General features: G+C 41.1%; 1 protein-coding gene across 1 annotated transcript in view; it reads right to left on the bottom strand.

The window, feature by feature from the left end:
- The window catches only part of LOC138279109 (mucin-22-like), a 386,267-nt gene that overhangs the window by 222,578 nt on the left and 145,467 nt on the right, over nucleotides 1–18,222 (bottom strand). Inside the window, exons 17-19 of the mRNA XM_069219373.1 lie at nucleotides 16,746–16,826; nucleotides 7,152–7,232; nucleotides 3,735–3,815 (exon numbers count right to left, since the gene is read on the bottom strand). Coding sequence (XP_069075474.1) covers nucleotides 3,735–3,815; nucleotides 7,152–7,232; nucleotides 16,746–16,826 — 243 coding nt within the window. The remainder of the gene's footprint in view (nucleotides 1–3,734; nucleotides 3,816–7,151; nucleotides 7,233–16,745; nucleotides 16,827–18,222) is intronic.

Genomic DNA, 18,222 nt, shown 5'->3' on the forward strand with positions numbered 1-18,222 from the left:
TCCCCTGGGGGCCACTTCCAATTTGTGCATTGTTTACTCCTAATTAAATTTTGGGGTAAAATGCGAATGTTTTGCAACCGTATTCTCGGTCTCATAACATTCGCAAATACCAATGAGAGTGGTTATTAGCAATGGACACTCATCACACACCCCATCCTAATACGGAATCGCAAACCCTATTGTGCACGTCAGTAAAAGGTTACCGATTCGCAAAATACGGTTAGTACATGTAGAAAGGCTTTTTTAGCAGTAGAAAATAACCCAATATGCCATTTGTGAATGCTAAATTCTTTCATAGATGTGTCCCTCAGTTACCAATAAATCATTCAGCAGAAATAAAGACACAAAGTGTACCTGTTGTCTCAGAATGTGTGCTGCTTGTGGTAGTCGCAGGTGTTGTGGTGCCTGCGGTGGTTGCTGCTGTAGTGTTCATTCCTGTTAAAAACAGATACACAGATTGTCAGTGGTGCAAGTACTGATACTAACTACCTCTTCTTGTAACATTATAATTGTTGAAATAAGTAATAACGCCCATGAGGTAGACAAAAGCGAAACCTCCCAAACCGGCCCATGAAAGAGTAAGTCTCATGGGTGAGACAGGCACCTCTAAAGTAACACGTCAATAAATGTTTAAATCTTGAATGTCATTAGGATACATAGACCTTTGACTCTGTTTATGACACACACCTCTAGGCGCTTAGATCCCCTGTTCAGGCCTTCACTGGTCATCTTGCTGTTGCTTAGCAAATAGTACTCATGAGGAGAAACTTTGCTCAGACAGTGGTAATGAGTAAAAATTAGAAAATAATGTAGTAAAACTAGCATAAATATGTTATGACGCATAATTTGTCTTCTCTTGCTGTATAATTTAGTCAACCCTACCACACAATTTCATCAACACATGCTCCATCTTTCCAATAAACCCTTCCTTTAGCAAGGGCAGCTTTTTTTTAATATGGTGACAGACCGTGAAGTAACCCATTCTTGAAGCCACTGTCAAGTCCTACCTCTAAAGTCTACATCTCATTTCAAATGATGAAGCCATTGAGCTCAGCGGTTAAATGTGAGGAACCCTTTTGACTCAATTGTGGGTGGTGGCCCACTAGTACATCTATAGCAAAATTACCATAAACAGTTGGGTCCTAAACTTCTGTAAAATTTAGACATCCTAAGAGGAGATTAGAGACCGGACCCCGTTACCTCTGGTTCTTCTGGATAGCACCAGTGACTACATTGGATAGTTGATTTGTGCTTTGAAACATTTTGCGGCACCCCTTTAAATTTCTTAGCTACCGGACAGTCAGTAGCTTACATTTCTTCCATCCTTTCAAAGATTACTTGTTGATAGAACCTTGCAAACAACAGTGCAGAAATTGCACACTTGAAAGTTGTGATGCTGTGGACTGTGGTATTCCAGGGTTTCAACCTGCTGAATAGGGTTAACCCACTGATCGCAAGAAAGATCTCAGTTCTGAGCTGTGCATTGTTTCAATTAGCAGTGTTTGACTGAAGTATTGTTTCCAGTCTTAACCTGGTAAAAATCATGCCGAGAAACAGTGCAATTTGCAATACGTTTAGAATTATTATTGGGGCACAAATGGTTGTTTTCACCCAAATAGGGATTTGCAAAGTGTCTGAATGACCTGAATATTTGTTGATGGTGAATCCCCTGCTCTTTGAAGAAATAAGGTATTATCTTCTTTCTTCAAAGGCAATAAGCCATCCAAGGAAAAGTTTTTTAAATAGCCCTTGAAAACAAACCAGTACAGTTGTTTCTCACGGAGGCACATCATTGTGATCACTGCTAGTAACGCACAGGCGCCGGCACTTAATTGATGGCTTCAATTCCCTGTTGTCCAACCAAAGTCCTATACTAGTACTAAATGCTCAGCTTTAGTTGAGCAGAATTGTGTATATATAGTACAATATTTAATTTCATGGACATGGGCCTTTTCATGAGGCGCGAGGCATGGCTAAAGTCTTTTAACTTGAAAGTCATGAGCTAGACAAAGTAACTGACCAACTGCTCGATGACAAGACCTCTCTTCGATCCACCCTGGAAGAAATTGCTCAAGCAGTACAACTAAAACACAGACAGCCAAATGGAGGACCACCATCCAGAAGTAGTCATCTGAATCACAGAATCATAGCATTCCTTTTGGTTGTCCAGTGCTTTCTAGTCTTGAAAGGAGAGAAATTCTTCTTCAAACTACATCACTACATACTTCCTCTGTAGCAATTCCTTTGATGATGGCCTTAGTGATTGTACCTCAACTGCCTTTAGACCAGACATTTTATTTCATATATTTCTACCTATGTTTCACACGTTTACAAATACAACTTTAACTTACTTTAAACGTCAAATGCTCCATTTAAGCGAGTTTTATAATAGCTAATCTATGTCACCGGATCCATTTGCTCATCCTAATTCGCATGAAGAAATCCAGCAAGGTGAAACTACATCTTCCAGTCTTTCTACAGGTCATTTATTTTTAAGAATGTCAGAAATATTTTGTTCTTATTTTAATTTTATACATAAATATTAGGCATGTTGAGCTGTGTAGACACCTGATACATAACATGCTTAATGTTTCTGCCTCTGAAGTCCATTGTCTGGTGAATTGCTATATCAAAAGTTATTTTTTTCTTTTGCAATGCCCCTACAATTTCTGTAGTACATTTCAAATAAAATTACTTTTTGGGTTTTCTAAACTCTACCACACATCTCTTTCTAACCCACCTCCCTTTTTAGGTTGAGCATAACAGCGCGGAAGCGCTGCTTTTTTCTATGCGTTGTTATCTGTTTGTACTTTTATCCGCACCCCGCCCTCACGCCCATTACTATCGCTCGTTCATGGGCTTGCCCTACAAAAATCCTTTGTTATCATTGGTAAATGTTACACGTTTTTCCCTCCTTGGGGCGCTTTGGTTACCGCCTTTGACATCTACCCATTAACATGGCTAATTGCACTTTTGCTGGTATGTTTGATTGCAAGCAAACTTGTTTTCCCTTTTTTGTGTCTCCTTCATGCTCATGGTGTGAGTCTTTGAATCGGGTCGCATGTGTGAAATTGAATTACGTTTCATTTTCAATATATGTGGCAAGAAAAGTCCAGTTAGGGGTTCACAATAATAACAGCTTTAACTCGAGCAAATGTGAGACCTATTGCATTGCAAATGCTTGTTTTTAAATAGAGTCTGTTTTCCTTAAAGAAAAACAGGATGTATTTCAACAAAAAAATGAAAAGTTTTCTTTTCATTTTTTAAGAGTAGGCACTGGTCTGTGTACATTCTGCGTGCTCTGAATAAATGTTGGTGCCCCCGTTGACAAAGGGGAAGGGGTCCCCTGGGGGCCCCTTCCAACTTGTGCATTGTTTACTCCTAATTAAATTTTGGGGTAAAATGCGAATGTTTTGCAACCGTATTCTCGGTCTCATAACATTCGCAAATACCAATGAGCGTGGTTATTAGGAATGGACACTCATCACACACCCCATCCTAATAGGGAATTCCAAACCCTATTGTGCACGTCAGTAAAAGGTTACCGATTCGCAAAATACGGTTAGTACATGTAGAAAGGCTTTTTTAGCAGTAGAAAATAACCCAATATGCCATTTGTGACTGCTAAATTCGAAAATAACCCAATATGCCATTTGTGACTGCTAAATTCTTTCATAGATGTGTCCCTCAGATACCAATAAATCATTCAGCAGAAATAAAGACAGAAAGTGTACCTGTTGTCTCAGAATGTGTGCTGCTTGTGGTAGTCGCAGGTGTTGTGGTGCCTGCGGTGGTTGCTGCTGTAGTGCTCATTCCTGTTAAAAACAGATACACAGATTGTCAGTGGTGCAAGTACTGATACTAACTACCGCTCCTTGTAACATTATAATTGTTGAAATAAGTAATAACGCCAATGAGGGAGACAAAAGCGAAACCTCCCACGCCGACCCATGAAAGAGTAAGTCTCATAGGTGAGACAGGCACCTCTAAAGTGACACGTCAATACATTTTTTAATTTTGAATGTCATTAGGATACATAGACCTTTGACTCTGTTTATGACACACACATCTAGGCGCATATCTCCCCTCTTCAGGCCTTCACTGGTCCTCTTGCTGTTGCTTAGCAACTGGTACTGATAAGGAGAAACTTTGCTCAGACCGTGGTAATGAGTAAAAATGAGAAAATAATGTAGTAATACTAGCATAAATATGTTATGCTGCATAATTTGTCTTCTCTTGCTGTATAATTTAGTCAACCCTACCACACAATTTCATCAACCTATGCTCCATCTTTCCAATAAATCCTTCCTTTAGCAAGTGCAGCTATTTTTAATATGATGACAGACCGTGACGTAACCCATTCTTGAAGCCACTGTCAAGTCCTACCTTTTAAAGTCCACATCTCCCTTTTAAATGATGAAGCCATTGAGCTCAGTGGTTAAATGTGAGGAACCCTTTTGACTCAATTGTGGGTGGTGGCCCACTAGTACATCTATAGCAAAATTACCATAAACAGTTGGGTCCTAAACTTCTGTAAAATGTAGACATCCTAAGAGGAGATTAGAGACCGGACCCCGTTACCTCTGGTTCTTCTGGATAGCACCAGTGACTACATTGGATAGTTGATTTGTGCTTTGAAATATTTAGTGGCACCCCTTTAAATTTCTTAGGTACCGGACAGTCAGTAGCTTACATTTCTTCCATCCTTTCAAAGATTACTTGTTGATAGAGCCTTGCAAAAAACAGTGCAGAAATTGCACACTTGAAAGTTGTGATGCTGTGGACTGTGGCATTCCAGGGTTTCAACCTGCTGAATAGGGTTAAACCACTGATCGCAAGAAAGATCTCAGTTCTGAGCTGTGCATTGTTGCAATTAGCAGTGTTTGACTGAAGTATTATTTCCAGTCTTAACCTGGTGAAAATCATGCAGAGAAACAGTGCAATTTGCAATACGATTCGAATTCTGATTGGTGCACAAATGGTTGTTTTCACCCAAATAGGGATTTGCAAAGTGTCTGAATGACCTGTGTATTTGTTGATGGTGAATCCCCTGCTCTTTGAATAAATACGGTAGTATCTTCTTTTTTCAAAGGCAATAAGCCATCCAAGGAAAAGTTTTTTAAATAGCCCTTGAAAACATACCAGTATAGTTGTTTCTCACTGAGGCACATCATTGTGATCCCTGCTAGTAATGCACAGGCGCCGGCACTTAATTGATGGCTTCAATTCCCTGTTGTCCAAACGAAAGTCCTATACTAGTACTAAATGCTCAGCTTTAGTTGAGCAGAATTGTGTATATTTAGTACACTTTTTAAGTTCATAGACATGGGCCTTTTCATGAGGCGTGAGGCATGGCTAAAGTCTTTTAACTTGAAAGGCATGAGCTAAACAAAGCAACTGACCAACTGCTCGATGACAAGACCTCTCTTCGATCCATCCTGGAAGAAATTGCTCAAGCAGTACAACTAAAACACAGACAGCCAAATGGAGGACCACCATCCAGAAGTAGTCATCTGAATCACAGAATCATAGCATTCCTTTTGTTTGTCCAGTGCTTTCTAGTCCTGAAAGGAGAGGCGTTATTCTTCAAACTACATCACTACGTACTTCCTCTGTAGCAATTCCTTTGATGATGGCCTTAGTGATTGTACCTCATCTGCCTATAGACCAGACATTTTATTTCATATATTTCTACCTACGTTTCACACGTTTACAAATAAAACTTTAGCTTACTTTAAACGTCAAATGCTCCATTTAAGCCAGTTTTATAATAGCTAATCTATGTCACCGGATCCATTTGCTCATCCTAATTCGCATGAAGAAATCCAGCATGGTGAAACTCCATCTTCCATTCTTTCTACAGGTCATTTATTTTTAAGAATGTCAGGTCTTTCTTTCTTGTTCTACATTTGTAAGTTCAGTTAACCAGTTGCTTCATTTAATTGTAGTTGTCTGTGAAAAAATATTTTGTTCTTACTTTAATTGTATACATAAATATTAGACATGTTAAGCTGTGTAGACACCTGATACATAACATGCTTAATGTTTTTGCCTCTGAAGTCCATTGTCTGGTGAATTGCTATATCAAAAATTATTTTTTTCTTTTGTAATGCCCTTACAATTTCTGTAGTATATTTCAAATAAAATGACTTTTTAGGTTTTCTAAACTCTACCACACATCTCTTTCTAACCCACCTCCCTTTTTAGGTTGAGCATAACAGCGCGGATGCGCAGCTTTTTTCTATGCGTTGTTATCTGTTTGTACTTTTATCCGCACCCCGCTCTCACGCCCATTACTATCGCTCATTCATGGGCTTGCCCTACACAAATCCTTTATTATCATTGGTAAATGTTACACGTTTGTCCCTCCTTGGGGCGCTTTGGTTACAGCCTTTGACATCGACCCATTAACATGGCTAATTGCACTTTTGCACGTATGTTTGATTGCAAGGAAACTTGTTTTTCCTTTTTTGTGTCTCCTTCATGCTCATGGTGTGAGGCTTTGAATCGGGTCGCACCTGTGAAATTGAATTACGTTTCATTTTCAATATATGTGGCAAGAAAAGTCCAGTTAGGGGTTTAAAATAATAACAGCTCTAACTCGAGCAAATGAGAGACGTATTGCTTTGCAAATGCTTGTTTTTAAATAGAGTCTGTTTTCCTTAAAGAAAAACAGGATGTATTTCAACAAAAAAATGAAAAGTTTTCTTTTCATTTTTTAAGAGTAGGCACTGGTCTGTGTACATTCTGCGTGCTCTGAAAAAATGTTGGTGCCCCCATTGACAAAGGGGAAGGGGTCCCCTGGGGGCCCCTTCCAATTTGTGCATTGTTTACTCCTAATTAAAATTTTTGGTAAAATGTGAATGTTTTGCAGCCGTATTCTCGGTCTCATAACATTCGCAAATACCAATGAGAGTGGGTATTAGGAATGGAAACTCATCACACACCCCAACCTAATACGGAATCGCAAACCCTATTGTGCAAGTCAGTAAAAGGTTACTGATTCGCAAAATAGGGTTAGTACATGTAGAAAGGCTTTTTTAGCAGTAGAAAATAACCCAATATGCCATTTGTGACTGCTAAATTCTTTCATAGATGTTTCCCTCAGTTATCAATAAATCATTCAGCAGAAATAAAGACACAAAGTGTACCTGTTGTCTCAGAATGTGTGCTGCTTGTGGTAGTCGCAGGTGTTGTGGTGCCTGCGGTGGTTGCTGCTGTAGTGCTCATTCCTGTTAAAAACAGATACACAGATTGTCAGTGGTGCAAGTACTGATACTAACTACCGCTCCTTGTAACATTATAATTGTTGAAATAAGTAATAACGCCAGTGAGGTAGACAAAAGGGAAACCTCCCAAGTCGACCCATGAAAGAGTAAGTCTCATGGGTGAGACAGGCACCTCTAAAATGACACGTCAATACATTTTTGAATTTTGAATGTCATTAGGATACATAGACCTTTGACTCTGTTTATGACACACACATCTAGGCGCATAGCTCCCCTCTTCAGGCCTTCACTGGTCATCTTGCTGTTGCTTAGCAACTGGTACTGATGAGGAGAAACTTTGCTCAGACCGTGGTAATGAGTAAAAATGAGAAAATAATGTAGTAATACTAGCATAAATATGTTATGCTGCATAATTTGTCTTCTCTTGCTGTATAATTTAGTCAACCCTACCACACAATTTCATCAACCTATGCTCCATCTTTCCAATTAATCCTTCCTTTAGCAAGGGCAGCTATTTTTAATATGATGACAGACCCTGACGTAACCCATTCTTGAAGCCACTGTCAAGTCCTACCTCTAAAGTCCACATCTCCCTTTTAAATGATGAAGCCATTGAGCTCAGTGGTTAAATGTGAGGAACCCTGTTGGACTTTTGCTTATGCAGGGTCATCCCCAGTCTTTTTCGCCTCCTGCCTCCTAATTTTTTCTGACATGTTGCTGTTGGCTTTTCAACTCTGAGCACTTTACCACTGCTAACCAGTGCTAAAGTGCATATGCTCTCCTGTTTAAATTGTATGTAAGTGGTTTATCCATGATTGGCATATTTGATTTACTGGTAAGTCCCTAGTAAGGTGCACTAGAGGTGCCAGGGCCTGTAACTCAAATGCTACTAGTGGGCCTGCAGCACTGGTTGTGCCACCCACATAAGTAGCTCTGTAATCATGTCTCAGACCTGCCACTGCAGTGTCTGTATGTGTATTTTTACACTGTAACTTCGACTTGGCAAGTGTACCCACTTGCCAAACCTAAACCTTCCCTTTCCTTACATGTAAGGCACCCCTAAGGTAGGCCCTAGGTAGCCCCAAGGGCAGGGTGCAGTGTATGGATAAGGTAGGACATATAGTAATGTGGTTTATATGTCCTGACAGTGAAATACTGCCAATTTCGTTTTCACTGTTGCAAGGTCTGTCTCTCTCTCATAGGATAATATGGGGGCTACCTTTAAATATGATTAAAGTGTAGATTCCCCTAGAGAGTAGATGGACATGTGGAGTTTTGGATCCCTGAACTCACAATTTAAAAATACATCTTTTAGTAAAGTTGATTTTGAGATTGTGCGTTTGGAAATGCCACTTTTAGAAAGTGAGCATTTTCTTGCTTAAACCATTCTGTGACTCTGCCTGGTTTGTGGATTCCCTGTCTGGGTCAGTTTGACAGTTGGGTTGTTTTTCACCTCACACCAGACAGTGACACAAAGGGAGCTGGGGTGTGATCTGCATTTCCTGATTAGCCATCTCTGCTAGGAGGGAGGGGTGGAGTGGTCACTCTCATCTGAAAGGACTGTGCCTGCCTCTGACAATGCTGTCTCCAGCCCCCTGGTGTGTGTCTGAGGCCTTGCCTGGGCAAGGCAGGATTTCACAAGAAGGTGTGAGTCCCCTTTGAAGAAAGGTGACTTCAAAGACTAAAATGGGTATAAGAAGGGCACCCAAACTTACAAACTTTAGAAACACTTCTGGAACAAAGAGGAACCTCTGCCTGGAGAAGAGCTGATAGCTGAGGAAAAAGTGCTGCCCTGCCTGTGACTGTGCTTTGTGGAACTTTCCTGCAGTGCTGCTTCTGCCAGAGTAAGAGGGCAAAGACTGGACTTTGTGTGCCTTCCATCTTGAAGAAGAAATCTCCAAGGGCTTGATGTAGAGCTTGCCTCCTGTTGTTGAAGTCTCAGGGATAGCAAAGACTTCTTCCTGCCAGCACCTGGAGTCTCTGGAGAGACCCCTACTCTGCTCTGTGGTGCCCTTCCAGTTCCTGGGACCCTGAAAGGAGAGGCTGGCAGCCTAAGGACAAAAATACACGCACCGAGCGCCGTGCGGAGAAAAGATCGACGCGAATCCGATCGCGGCTGAGAAAACGACGCGACGCCGGTTCCGCAGCTGAGAAACGACGCCGCAGGAAACGCGACCGAAAAACCGACGCCCGGAGCAGGAGAAACGACGCGCAGCATCGCTGACGGAGGCTGAGAGATCGCACCCTGCGCCGCGGGACTTTCGGATCGTCGTGTGGCTGGCTTTTTCAACACGCACCGCCGTGCCGAGTTGTTTTCGACGCACACAGCCGTGCAGGGTTACTTTCGACGCACACCGCCCGTGCGGGGTTATTTTTGACGCAAACCAGGTACATTTTCACGCTAGCAGCGCTAGTGTGGTGTTACAACTACCTAAAGACTCTTTTTATTTTAAACCTTTAAAAAAATCATAACTTGACTTGTGTATGTTGGATTTTTGTCGTTTTGGTCTTGTTTTGTCTAGATAAATATTTCCTATTTTTCTAAACTGGTGTTGTGTCATTTTGTAGTGTTTTCATTGAGTTACTGTGTGTGTTGGTACAAATACTTTACACCTAGCACTCTGAGGTTAAGCCTACTGCTCTGCCAAGCTACCAAGGGGGTAAGCAGGGGTTAGCTGAGGGTGATTCTCTTTTATCCTAACTAGAGTGAGGGTCCTTGCTTGAACAGGGGGTAACCGGACTGTCAACCAAAGACCCCATTTCTAACAAACCCTTTTGACTCAATTGTGGGTGGTGGCCCACTAGTACATCTATAGCAAAATTACCATAAACAGTTGGGTCCTAAACTTCTGTAAAATGTAGACATCCTAAGAGGAGATTAGAGACCGGACCCCGTTACCTCTGGTTCTTCTGGATAGCACCAGTGACTACATTGGATAGTTGATTTGTGCTTTGAAATATTTAGTGGCACCCCTTTAAATTTCTTAGGTACCGGACAGTCAGTAGCTTACATTTCTTCCATCCTTTCAAAGATTACTTGTTGATAGAGCCTTGCAAAAAACAGTGCAGAAATTGCACACTTGAAAGTTGTGATGCTGTGGACTGTGGCATTCCAGGGTTTCAACCTGCTGAATAGGGTTAACCCACTGATCGCAAGAAAGATCTCAGTTCTGAGCTGTGCATTGTTGCAATTAGCAGTGTTTGACTGAAGTATTATTTCCAGTCTTAACCTGGTGAAAATCATGCAGAGAAACTGTTCAATTTGCAATAAGTTTAGAATTATGATTGGAGCACAAATGGTTGTTTTCAACCAAATAGGGATTTGCAAAGTGTCTGAATGACCTGAGTATTTGTTGATGGTGAATCCCCTGCTCTTTGAATAAATAAGGTAGTATCTTCTTTCTTCAAAGGCAATAAGCCATCCAAGGGAAACTTTTTTAAATAGCCCTTGAAAACATACCAGTATAGTTGTTTCTCACTGAGGCACATCATTGTGATCCCTGCTAGTAATGCACAGACGCCGGCACTTAATTGATGGCTTCAATTCCCTGTTGTCCAACGAAAGTCCTATACTAGTACTAAATGCTTAGCTTTATTTGAGCAGAATTGTGTATATTTAGTACAATTTTTAAGTTCATAGACATGGGCCTTTTCATGAGGCGCGAGGCATGGCTAAAGTCTTTTAACTTGAAAGGCATGAGCTAAACAAAGTAACTGACCAACTGCTCGATGACAAGACCTCTCTTCGATCCATCCTGGAAGAAATTGCTCAAGCAGTACAACTAAAACACAGACAGCCAAATGGAGGACCACCATCCAGAAGTAGTCATCTGAATCACAGAATCATAGCATTCCTTTTGGTTGTCCATTGCTTTCTAGTCCTGAAAGGAGAGACGTTCTTCTTCAAACTACATCACTACGTACTTCCTCTGTAGCAATTCCTTTGATGATGGCCTTAGTGATTGTACCTCATCTGCCTATAGACCAGACATTTTATTTCATATATTTCTATCTACGTTTCACACGTTTACAAATAAAACTTTAGCTTACTTTAAACGTCAAATGCTCCATTTAAGACAGTTTTATAATAGCTAATCTATGTCACCGGATCCATTTGCTCATCCTAATTCGCATGAAGAAATCCAGCAAGGTGAAACTCCATCTTCCAGTCTTTCTACAGGTCATTTATTTTTAAGAATGTCAGGTCTTTCTTTCGTGTTCTACATTTGTAAGTTCAGTTAACCAGTTGCTTCATTTAATTGTAGTTGTCTGTGAAAAAATATTTTGTTCTTACTTTAATTGTATACACAAATATTAGACATGTTAAGCTGTGTAGACACCTGATACATAACATGCTTAATGTTTCTGCCTCTGAAGTCCATTGTCTGGTGAATTGCTATATCAAAAGTTATTTTTTTCTTTTGTAATGCCCCTACAATTTCTGTAGTATATTTCAAATAAAATGACTTTTTAGGTTTTCTAAACTCTACCACACATCTCTTTCTAACCCACCTCCTTTTTTAGGTTGAGCATAACAGCGCGGAAGCGCAGCTTTTTTCTATGCGTTGTTATCTGTTTGTACTTTTATCTGCACCCCGCTCTCACGCCCATTACTATCACTCATTCATGGGCTTGCCCTACAAAAATCCTTTGTTATCATTGGTAAATGTTACACGTTTGTCCCTCCTTGGGGCGCTTTGGTTACAGCCTTTGACATCGACCCATTAACATGGCTAATTGCACTTTTGCACGTATGTTTGATTGCAAGCAAACTTGTTTTTCCTTTATTGTGTCTCCTTCATGCTCATGGTGTGAGGCTTTGAATCGGGTCGCACCTGTGAAATTGAATTACGTTTCATTTTCAATATATGTGGCAAGAAAAGTCCAGTTAGGGGTTTACAATAATAACAGCTCTAACTCGAGCAAATGTGAGACATATTGCTTTGCAAATGCTTGTTTTTAAATAGAGTCTGTTTTCCTTAAAGAAAAACAGGATGTATTTCAACAAAAAAATTAAAAGTTTTCTTTTAATTTTTTAAGAGTAGGCACTGGTCTGTGTACATTCTGCGTGCTCTGAAAAAATGTTGGTGCCCCCATTGACAAAGGGGAAAGGGTCCCCTGGAGGCCCCTTCCAATTTGTGCATTGTTTACTCCTAATTAAAATTTTTGGTAAAATGTGAATGTTTTGCAGCCGTATTCTCGCTTTCATAACATTCGCAAATACCAATGAGAGTGGGTATTTGGAATGGACACTCATCACACACCCCATCCTAATACGGAATCGCAAACCCTATAGTGCAAGTCAGTAAAAGGTTACTGATTCGCAAAATAGGGTTAGTACATGTGGAAAGGCTTTTTTAGCAGCAGAAAATAACCCAATATGCCATTTGTGACTGCTAAATTCTTTCATAGATGTTTCCCTCAGTTATCAATAAATCATTCAGCAGAAATAAAGACACAAAGGCCCTCATTCTGACCTTGGCGGGCGGCGGAGGCCGCCCGCCAAAGTCCCGCCGTCAGGTTACCGTTCCGCGGTCGAAAGACCGCGGCGGTAATTCTGACTTTCCCGCTGGGCTGGCGGGCGGTCGCCTTCAGGCCGCCCGCCAGCCCAGCGGGAAAGAGGCTTCCACGATGAAGCCGGCTCGGAATCGAGCCGGCGGAGTGGAAGCTGTGCGACGGGTGCAGTTGCACCCGTCGCGTATTTCACTGTCTGCACAGCAGACAGTGAAATACATTTAGGGGCCCTCTTACGGGGGCCCCTGCAATGCCCATGCCAGTGGCATGGGCACTGCAGGGGCCCCCAGGGGCCCCGCGACCCCCCCTACCGCCATCCGGATCCCGGCGGTCGGACCGCCGGGATCTGGATGGCGGTAGGGGGGGTCGGAATCCCCTCGGCGGCGCAGCAAGCTGCGCCGCCTTGGAGGATTCAATGGGGTGGCGGTACACTGGCGGGAGCCCGCCAGTGTTGCCGGTCCGACCGCGGCTTTACCGCCGCGGTCGGAATCCCCATTGGAGCACCGCCGGCCTGTCGGCGGTGCTCCCGCGGTCCTCCGCCCTGGCGGTCTTTGACCGCCAGGGTCAGAATGACCGCCAAAGTGTACCTGTTGTCTCAGAATGTGTGCTGCTTGTGGTAGTCGCAGGTGTTGTGGTGCCTGCGGTGGTTGCTGCTGTAGTGCTCATTCCTGTTAAAAACAGATACACAGATTGTCAGTGGTGCAAGTACTGATACTAACTACCGCTTCTTGTAACATTATAATTGTTGAAATAAGTAATAACGCCAGTGAGGTAGACAAAAGGGAAACCTCCCAAGTCGACCCATGAAAGAGTAAGTCTCATGGGTGAGACAGGCACCTCTAAAGTGACACGTCAATACATTTTTGAATTTTGAATGTCATTAGGATACATAGACCTTTGACTCTGTTTATGACACACACATCTAGGCGCATAGCTTCCCTGTTCAGGCCTTCACTGGTCATCTTGCTGTTGCTTAGCAACTGGTACTGATGAGTAGAAACTTTGCTCAGACAGTGGTAATGAGTAAAAATGAGAAAATAATGTAGTAATACTAGCATAAATATGTTATGCTGCATAATTTGTCTTCTCTTGCTGTATATTTTAGTCAACCCTACCACACAATTTCATCAACCCATGCTCCATCTTTCCAATAAACCCTTCCTTTAGCAAGGGCAGCTATTTTTAATATGATGACAGACCGTGACGTAACCCATTCTTGAAGCCACTGTCAAGTCCTACCTCTAAAGTCCACATCTCCCTTTTAAATGATGAAGCCATTGAGCTCAGTGGTTAAATTTGAGGAACCCTTTTGACTCAATTGTGGGTGGTGGCCCACTAGTACATCTATAGCAAAATTACCATAAACAGTTGGGTCCTAAACTTCTGTAAAATGTAGACATCCTAAGAGGAGATTAGAGACCGGACCCCGTTACCTCTGGTTCTTCCGGATAGCACCAGTGACTACATTGGATAGTTGATTTGTGCTTTGAAATATTTTGTGGCACCCCTTTAAATTTCTTAGCTACCGAACAGTCAGTAGTTTACATTTTTTCCATCCTTTCAAAGATTACTTGTTGATAGAGCCTTGCAAAAAACTGTGCAGAAATTGCACACTTGAAAGTTGTGATGCTGTGGACTGTGGTATTCCAGGGTTTCAACCTGCTGAATAGGGTTAAACCACTGATCGCAAGAAAGATCTCAGTTCTGAGCTGTGCATTGTTGCAATTAGCAGTGTTTGACTGAAGTATTGTTTCCAGTCTTAACCTGGTGAAAATCATGCAGAGAAACAGTGCAATTTGCAATAAGTTTAGAATTATGATTGGGGCACAAATGGTTGTTTTCACCCAAATAGGGATTTGCAAAGTGTCTGAATTACCTGAGTATTTGTTGATGGTGAATCCCCTGCTCTTTGAATAAATAAGGTATTATCTTCTTTCTTCAAAGGCAATAAGCCATCCAAGGAAAAGTTTTTTAAATAGCCCTTGAAAACATACCAGTATAGTTGTTTCTCACTGAGGCACATCATTGTGATCCCTGCTAGTAATGCACAGGTGCCAGCACTTAATTGATGGCTTCAATTCCCTGTTGTCCAAACGAAAGTCCTGTACTAGAACTAAATGCTCAGCTTTAGTTGAGCAGAATTGTGTATATTTAGTACACTTTTTAAGTTCATAGACATGGGACTTTTCATGAGGCGCGAGGCATGGCTAAAGTCTTTTAACTTGAAAGGCATGAGCTAAACAAAGTAACTGACCAACTGCTCGATGACAAGACCTCTCTTCGATCCATCCTGGAAGAAATTGCTCAAGCAGTACAACTAAAACACAGACAGCCAAATGGAGGACCACCATCCTGAAGTAGTCATCTGAATCACAGAATCATAGCATTCCTTTTGGTTGTCCATTGCTTTCTAGTCCTGAAAGGAGAGACGTTCTTCTTCAAACTACATCACTACATACCTCCTCTGTAGCAATTCCTTTGATGATGGCCTTAGTGATTGTACCTCATCTGCCTATAGACCAGACATTTTATTTCATATATTTCTACCTACGTTTCACACGTTTACAAATAAAACTTTAGCTTACTTTAAACGTCAAATGCTCCATTTAAGCCAGTTTTATAATAGCTAATCTATGTCACTGGATATATTTGCTCATCCTAATTCGCATGAAGAAATCCAGCAAGGTGAAACTCCATCTTCCATTCTTTCTACAGGTCATTTATTTTTAAGAATGTCAGGTCTTTCTTTCTTGTTCTACATTTGTAAGTTCAGTTAACCAGTTGCTTCATTTAATTGTAGTTGTCTGTGAAAAAATATTTTGTTCTTACTTTAATTGTATACATAAATATTAGACATGTTAAGCTGTGTAGACACCTGATACATAACATGCTTAATGTTTCTGCCTCTGAAGTCCATTGTCTGGTGAATTGCTATATCAAAAGTTATTTTTTTCTTTTGTAATGCCCCTAAAATTTCTGTAGTATATTTCAAATAAAATGACTTTTAGGTTTTCTAAACTCTAACACATATCTCTTTCTAACCCACCTCCCTTTTTAGGTTGAGCATAACAGCGTGGAAGCGCAGCTTTTTTCTATGCGTTGTTATCTGTTTGTACTTTTATCTGCACCCCGCTCTCACGCCCATTACTATCGCTCATTCATGGGCTTGCCCTACAAAAATCCTTTGTTATCATTGGTAAATGTTACACGTTTGTCCCTCCTTGGGGCGCTTTGGTTACAGCCTTTGACATCGACCCATTAACATGGCTAATTGCACTTTTGCACGTATGTTTGATTGCAAGGAAACTTGTTTTTCCTTTTTTGTGTCTCCTTCATGCTCATGGTGTGAGGCTTTGAATCGGGTCGCACCTGTGAAATTGAATTACGTTTCATTTTCAATATATGTGGCAAGAAAAGTCCAGTTAGGGGTTTACAATAATAACAGCTCTAACTCGAGCAAATGAGAGACGTATTGCTTTGCAAATGCTTGTTTTTAAATAGAGTCTGTTTTACTTAAAGAAAAACAGGATGTATTTCAACAAAAAAATGAAAAGTTTTCTTTTCATTTTTTAAGAGTAGGCACTGGTCTGTGTACATTCTGCGTGCTCTGAAAAAATGTTGGTGCCCCCATTGACAAAGGGGAAGGGGTCCCCTGGGGGCCCCTTCCAATTTGTGCATTGTTTACTCCTAATTAAAATTTTTGGTAAAATGTGAATGTTTTGCAGCCGTATTCTCGGTCTCATAACATTCGCAAATACCAATGAGAGTGGGTATTTGGAATGGACACTCATCACACACCCCATCCTAATACGGAATCGCAAACCCTATTGTGCAAGTCAGTAAAAGGTTACTGATTCGCAAATTAGGGTTAGTACATGTAGAAAGGCTTTTTTAGCAGTAGAAAATAACCCAATATGCCATTTGTGACTGCTAAATTCTTTCATAGATGTTTCCCTCAGTTATCAATAAATCATTCAGCAGAAATAAAGACACAAAGTGTACCTGTTGTCTCAGAATGTGTGCTGCTTGTGGTAGTCGCAGGTGTTGTGGTGCCTGCGGTGGTTGCTGCTGTAGTGCTCATTCCTGTTAAAAACAGATACACAGATTGTCAGTGGTGCAAGTACTGATACTAACTACCGCTCCTTGTAACATTATAATTGTTGAAATAAGTAATAACGCCAAGGAGGTAGACAAAAGCGAAACCTCCCAAGCCGACCCATGAGAGAGTAAGTCTCATGGGTGAGACAGGCACCTCTAAAGTGACACGTCAATACATTTTTTGAATTTGAATGTCATTAGGATACATAGACCTTTGACTCTGTTTATGACACACACATCTAGGCGCATAGCTCCCCTCTTCAGGCCTTCACTGGTCATCTTGCTGTTGCTTAGCAACTGGTACTGATGAGGAGAAACTTTGCTCAGACAGTGGTAATGAGTAAAAATGAGAAAATAATGTAGTAATACTAGCATAAATATGTTATGCTGCATAATTTGTCTTCTCTTGCTGTATATTTTAGTCAACCCTACCACACAATTTCATCAACCCATGCTCCATCTTTCCAATAAACCCTTCCTTTAGCAAGGGCAGCTATTTTTAATATGATGACAGACCGTGACGTAACCCATTCTTGAAGCCACTGTCAAGTCCTACCTCTAAAGTCCACATCTCCCTTTTATATGATGAAGCCATTGAGCTCAGTGGTTAAATGTGAGGAACCCTTTTGACTCAATTGTGGGTGGTAGCCCACTAGTACATCTATAGCAAAATTACCATAAACAGTTGGGTCCTAAACTTCTGTAAAATGTAGACATCCTAAGAGGAGATTAGAGACCGGACCCCGTTACCTCTGGTTCTTCTGGATAGCACAAGTGACTACATTGGATAGTTGATTTGTGCTTTGAAATATTTTGTGGCACCCCTTTAAATTTCTTAGGTACCGGACAGTCAGTAGCTTACATTTCTTCCATCCTTTCAAAGATTACTTGTTGATAGAGCCTTGCACAAAACAGTGCAGAGATTGCACACTTGAAAGTTGTGATGCTGTGGACTGTGGCATTCCAGGGTTTCAACCTGCTGAATAGGGTTAAACCACTGATCGCAAGAAAGATCTCAGTTCTGAGCTGTGCATTGCTACAATTAGCAGTGTTTGACTGAAGTATTGTTTCCAGTCTTAACCTGGTGAAAATCAAGCAGAGAAACAGTGCAATTTGCAATAAGTTTAGAATTATGATTGGGGCACAAATGGTTGTTTTCACCCAAATAGGGATTTGCAAAGTGTCTGAATGACCTGTGTATTTGTTGATGGTGAATCCCCTGCTCTTTGAATAAATAAGGTAGTTTCTTCTTTCTTCAAAGGCAATAAGCCATCCAAGGAAAAGTTTTTTAAATAGCCCTTGAAATCAAACCAGTATAGTTGTTTCTCAGTGAGGCACATCATTGTGATCACTGCTAGTAATGCACAGGCGCCGGCACTTA

Source organism: Pleurodeles waltl, chromosome 2_2 (genome assembly GCF_031143425.1).
Source record: "Pleurodeles waltl isolate 20211129_DDA chromosome 2_2, aPleWal1.hap1.20221129, whole genome shotgun sequence".
NCBI classification, from domain to species: domain Eukaryota; kingdom Metazoa; phylum Chordata; class Amphibia; order Caudata; family Salamandridae; genus Pleurodeles; species Pleurodeles waltl.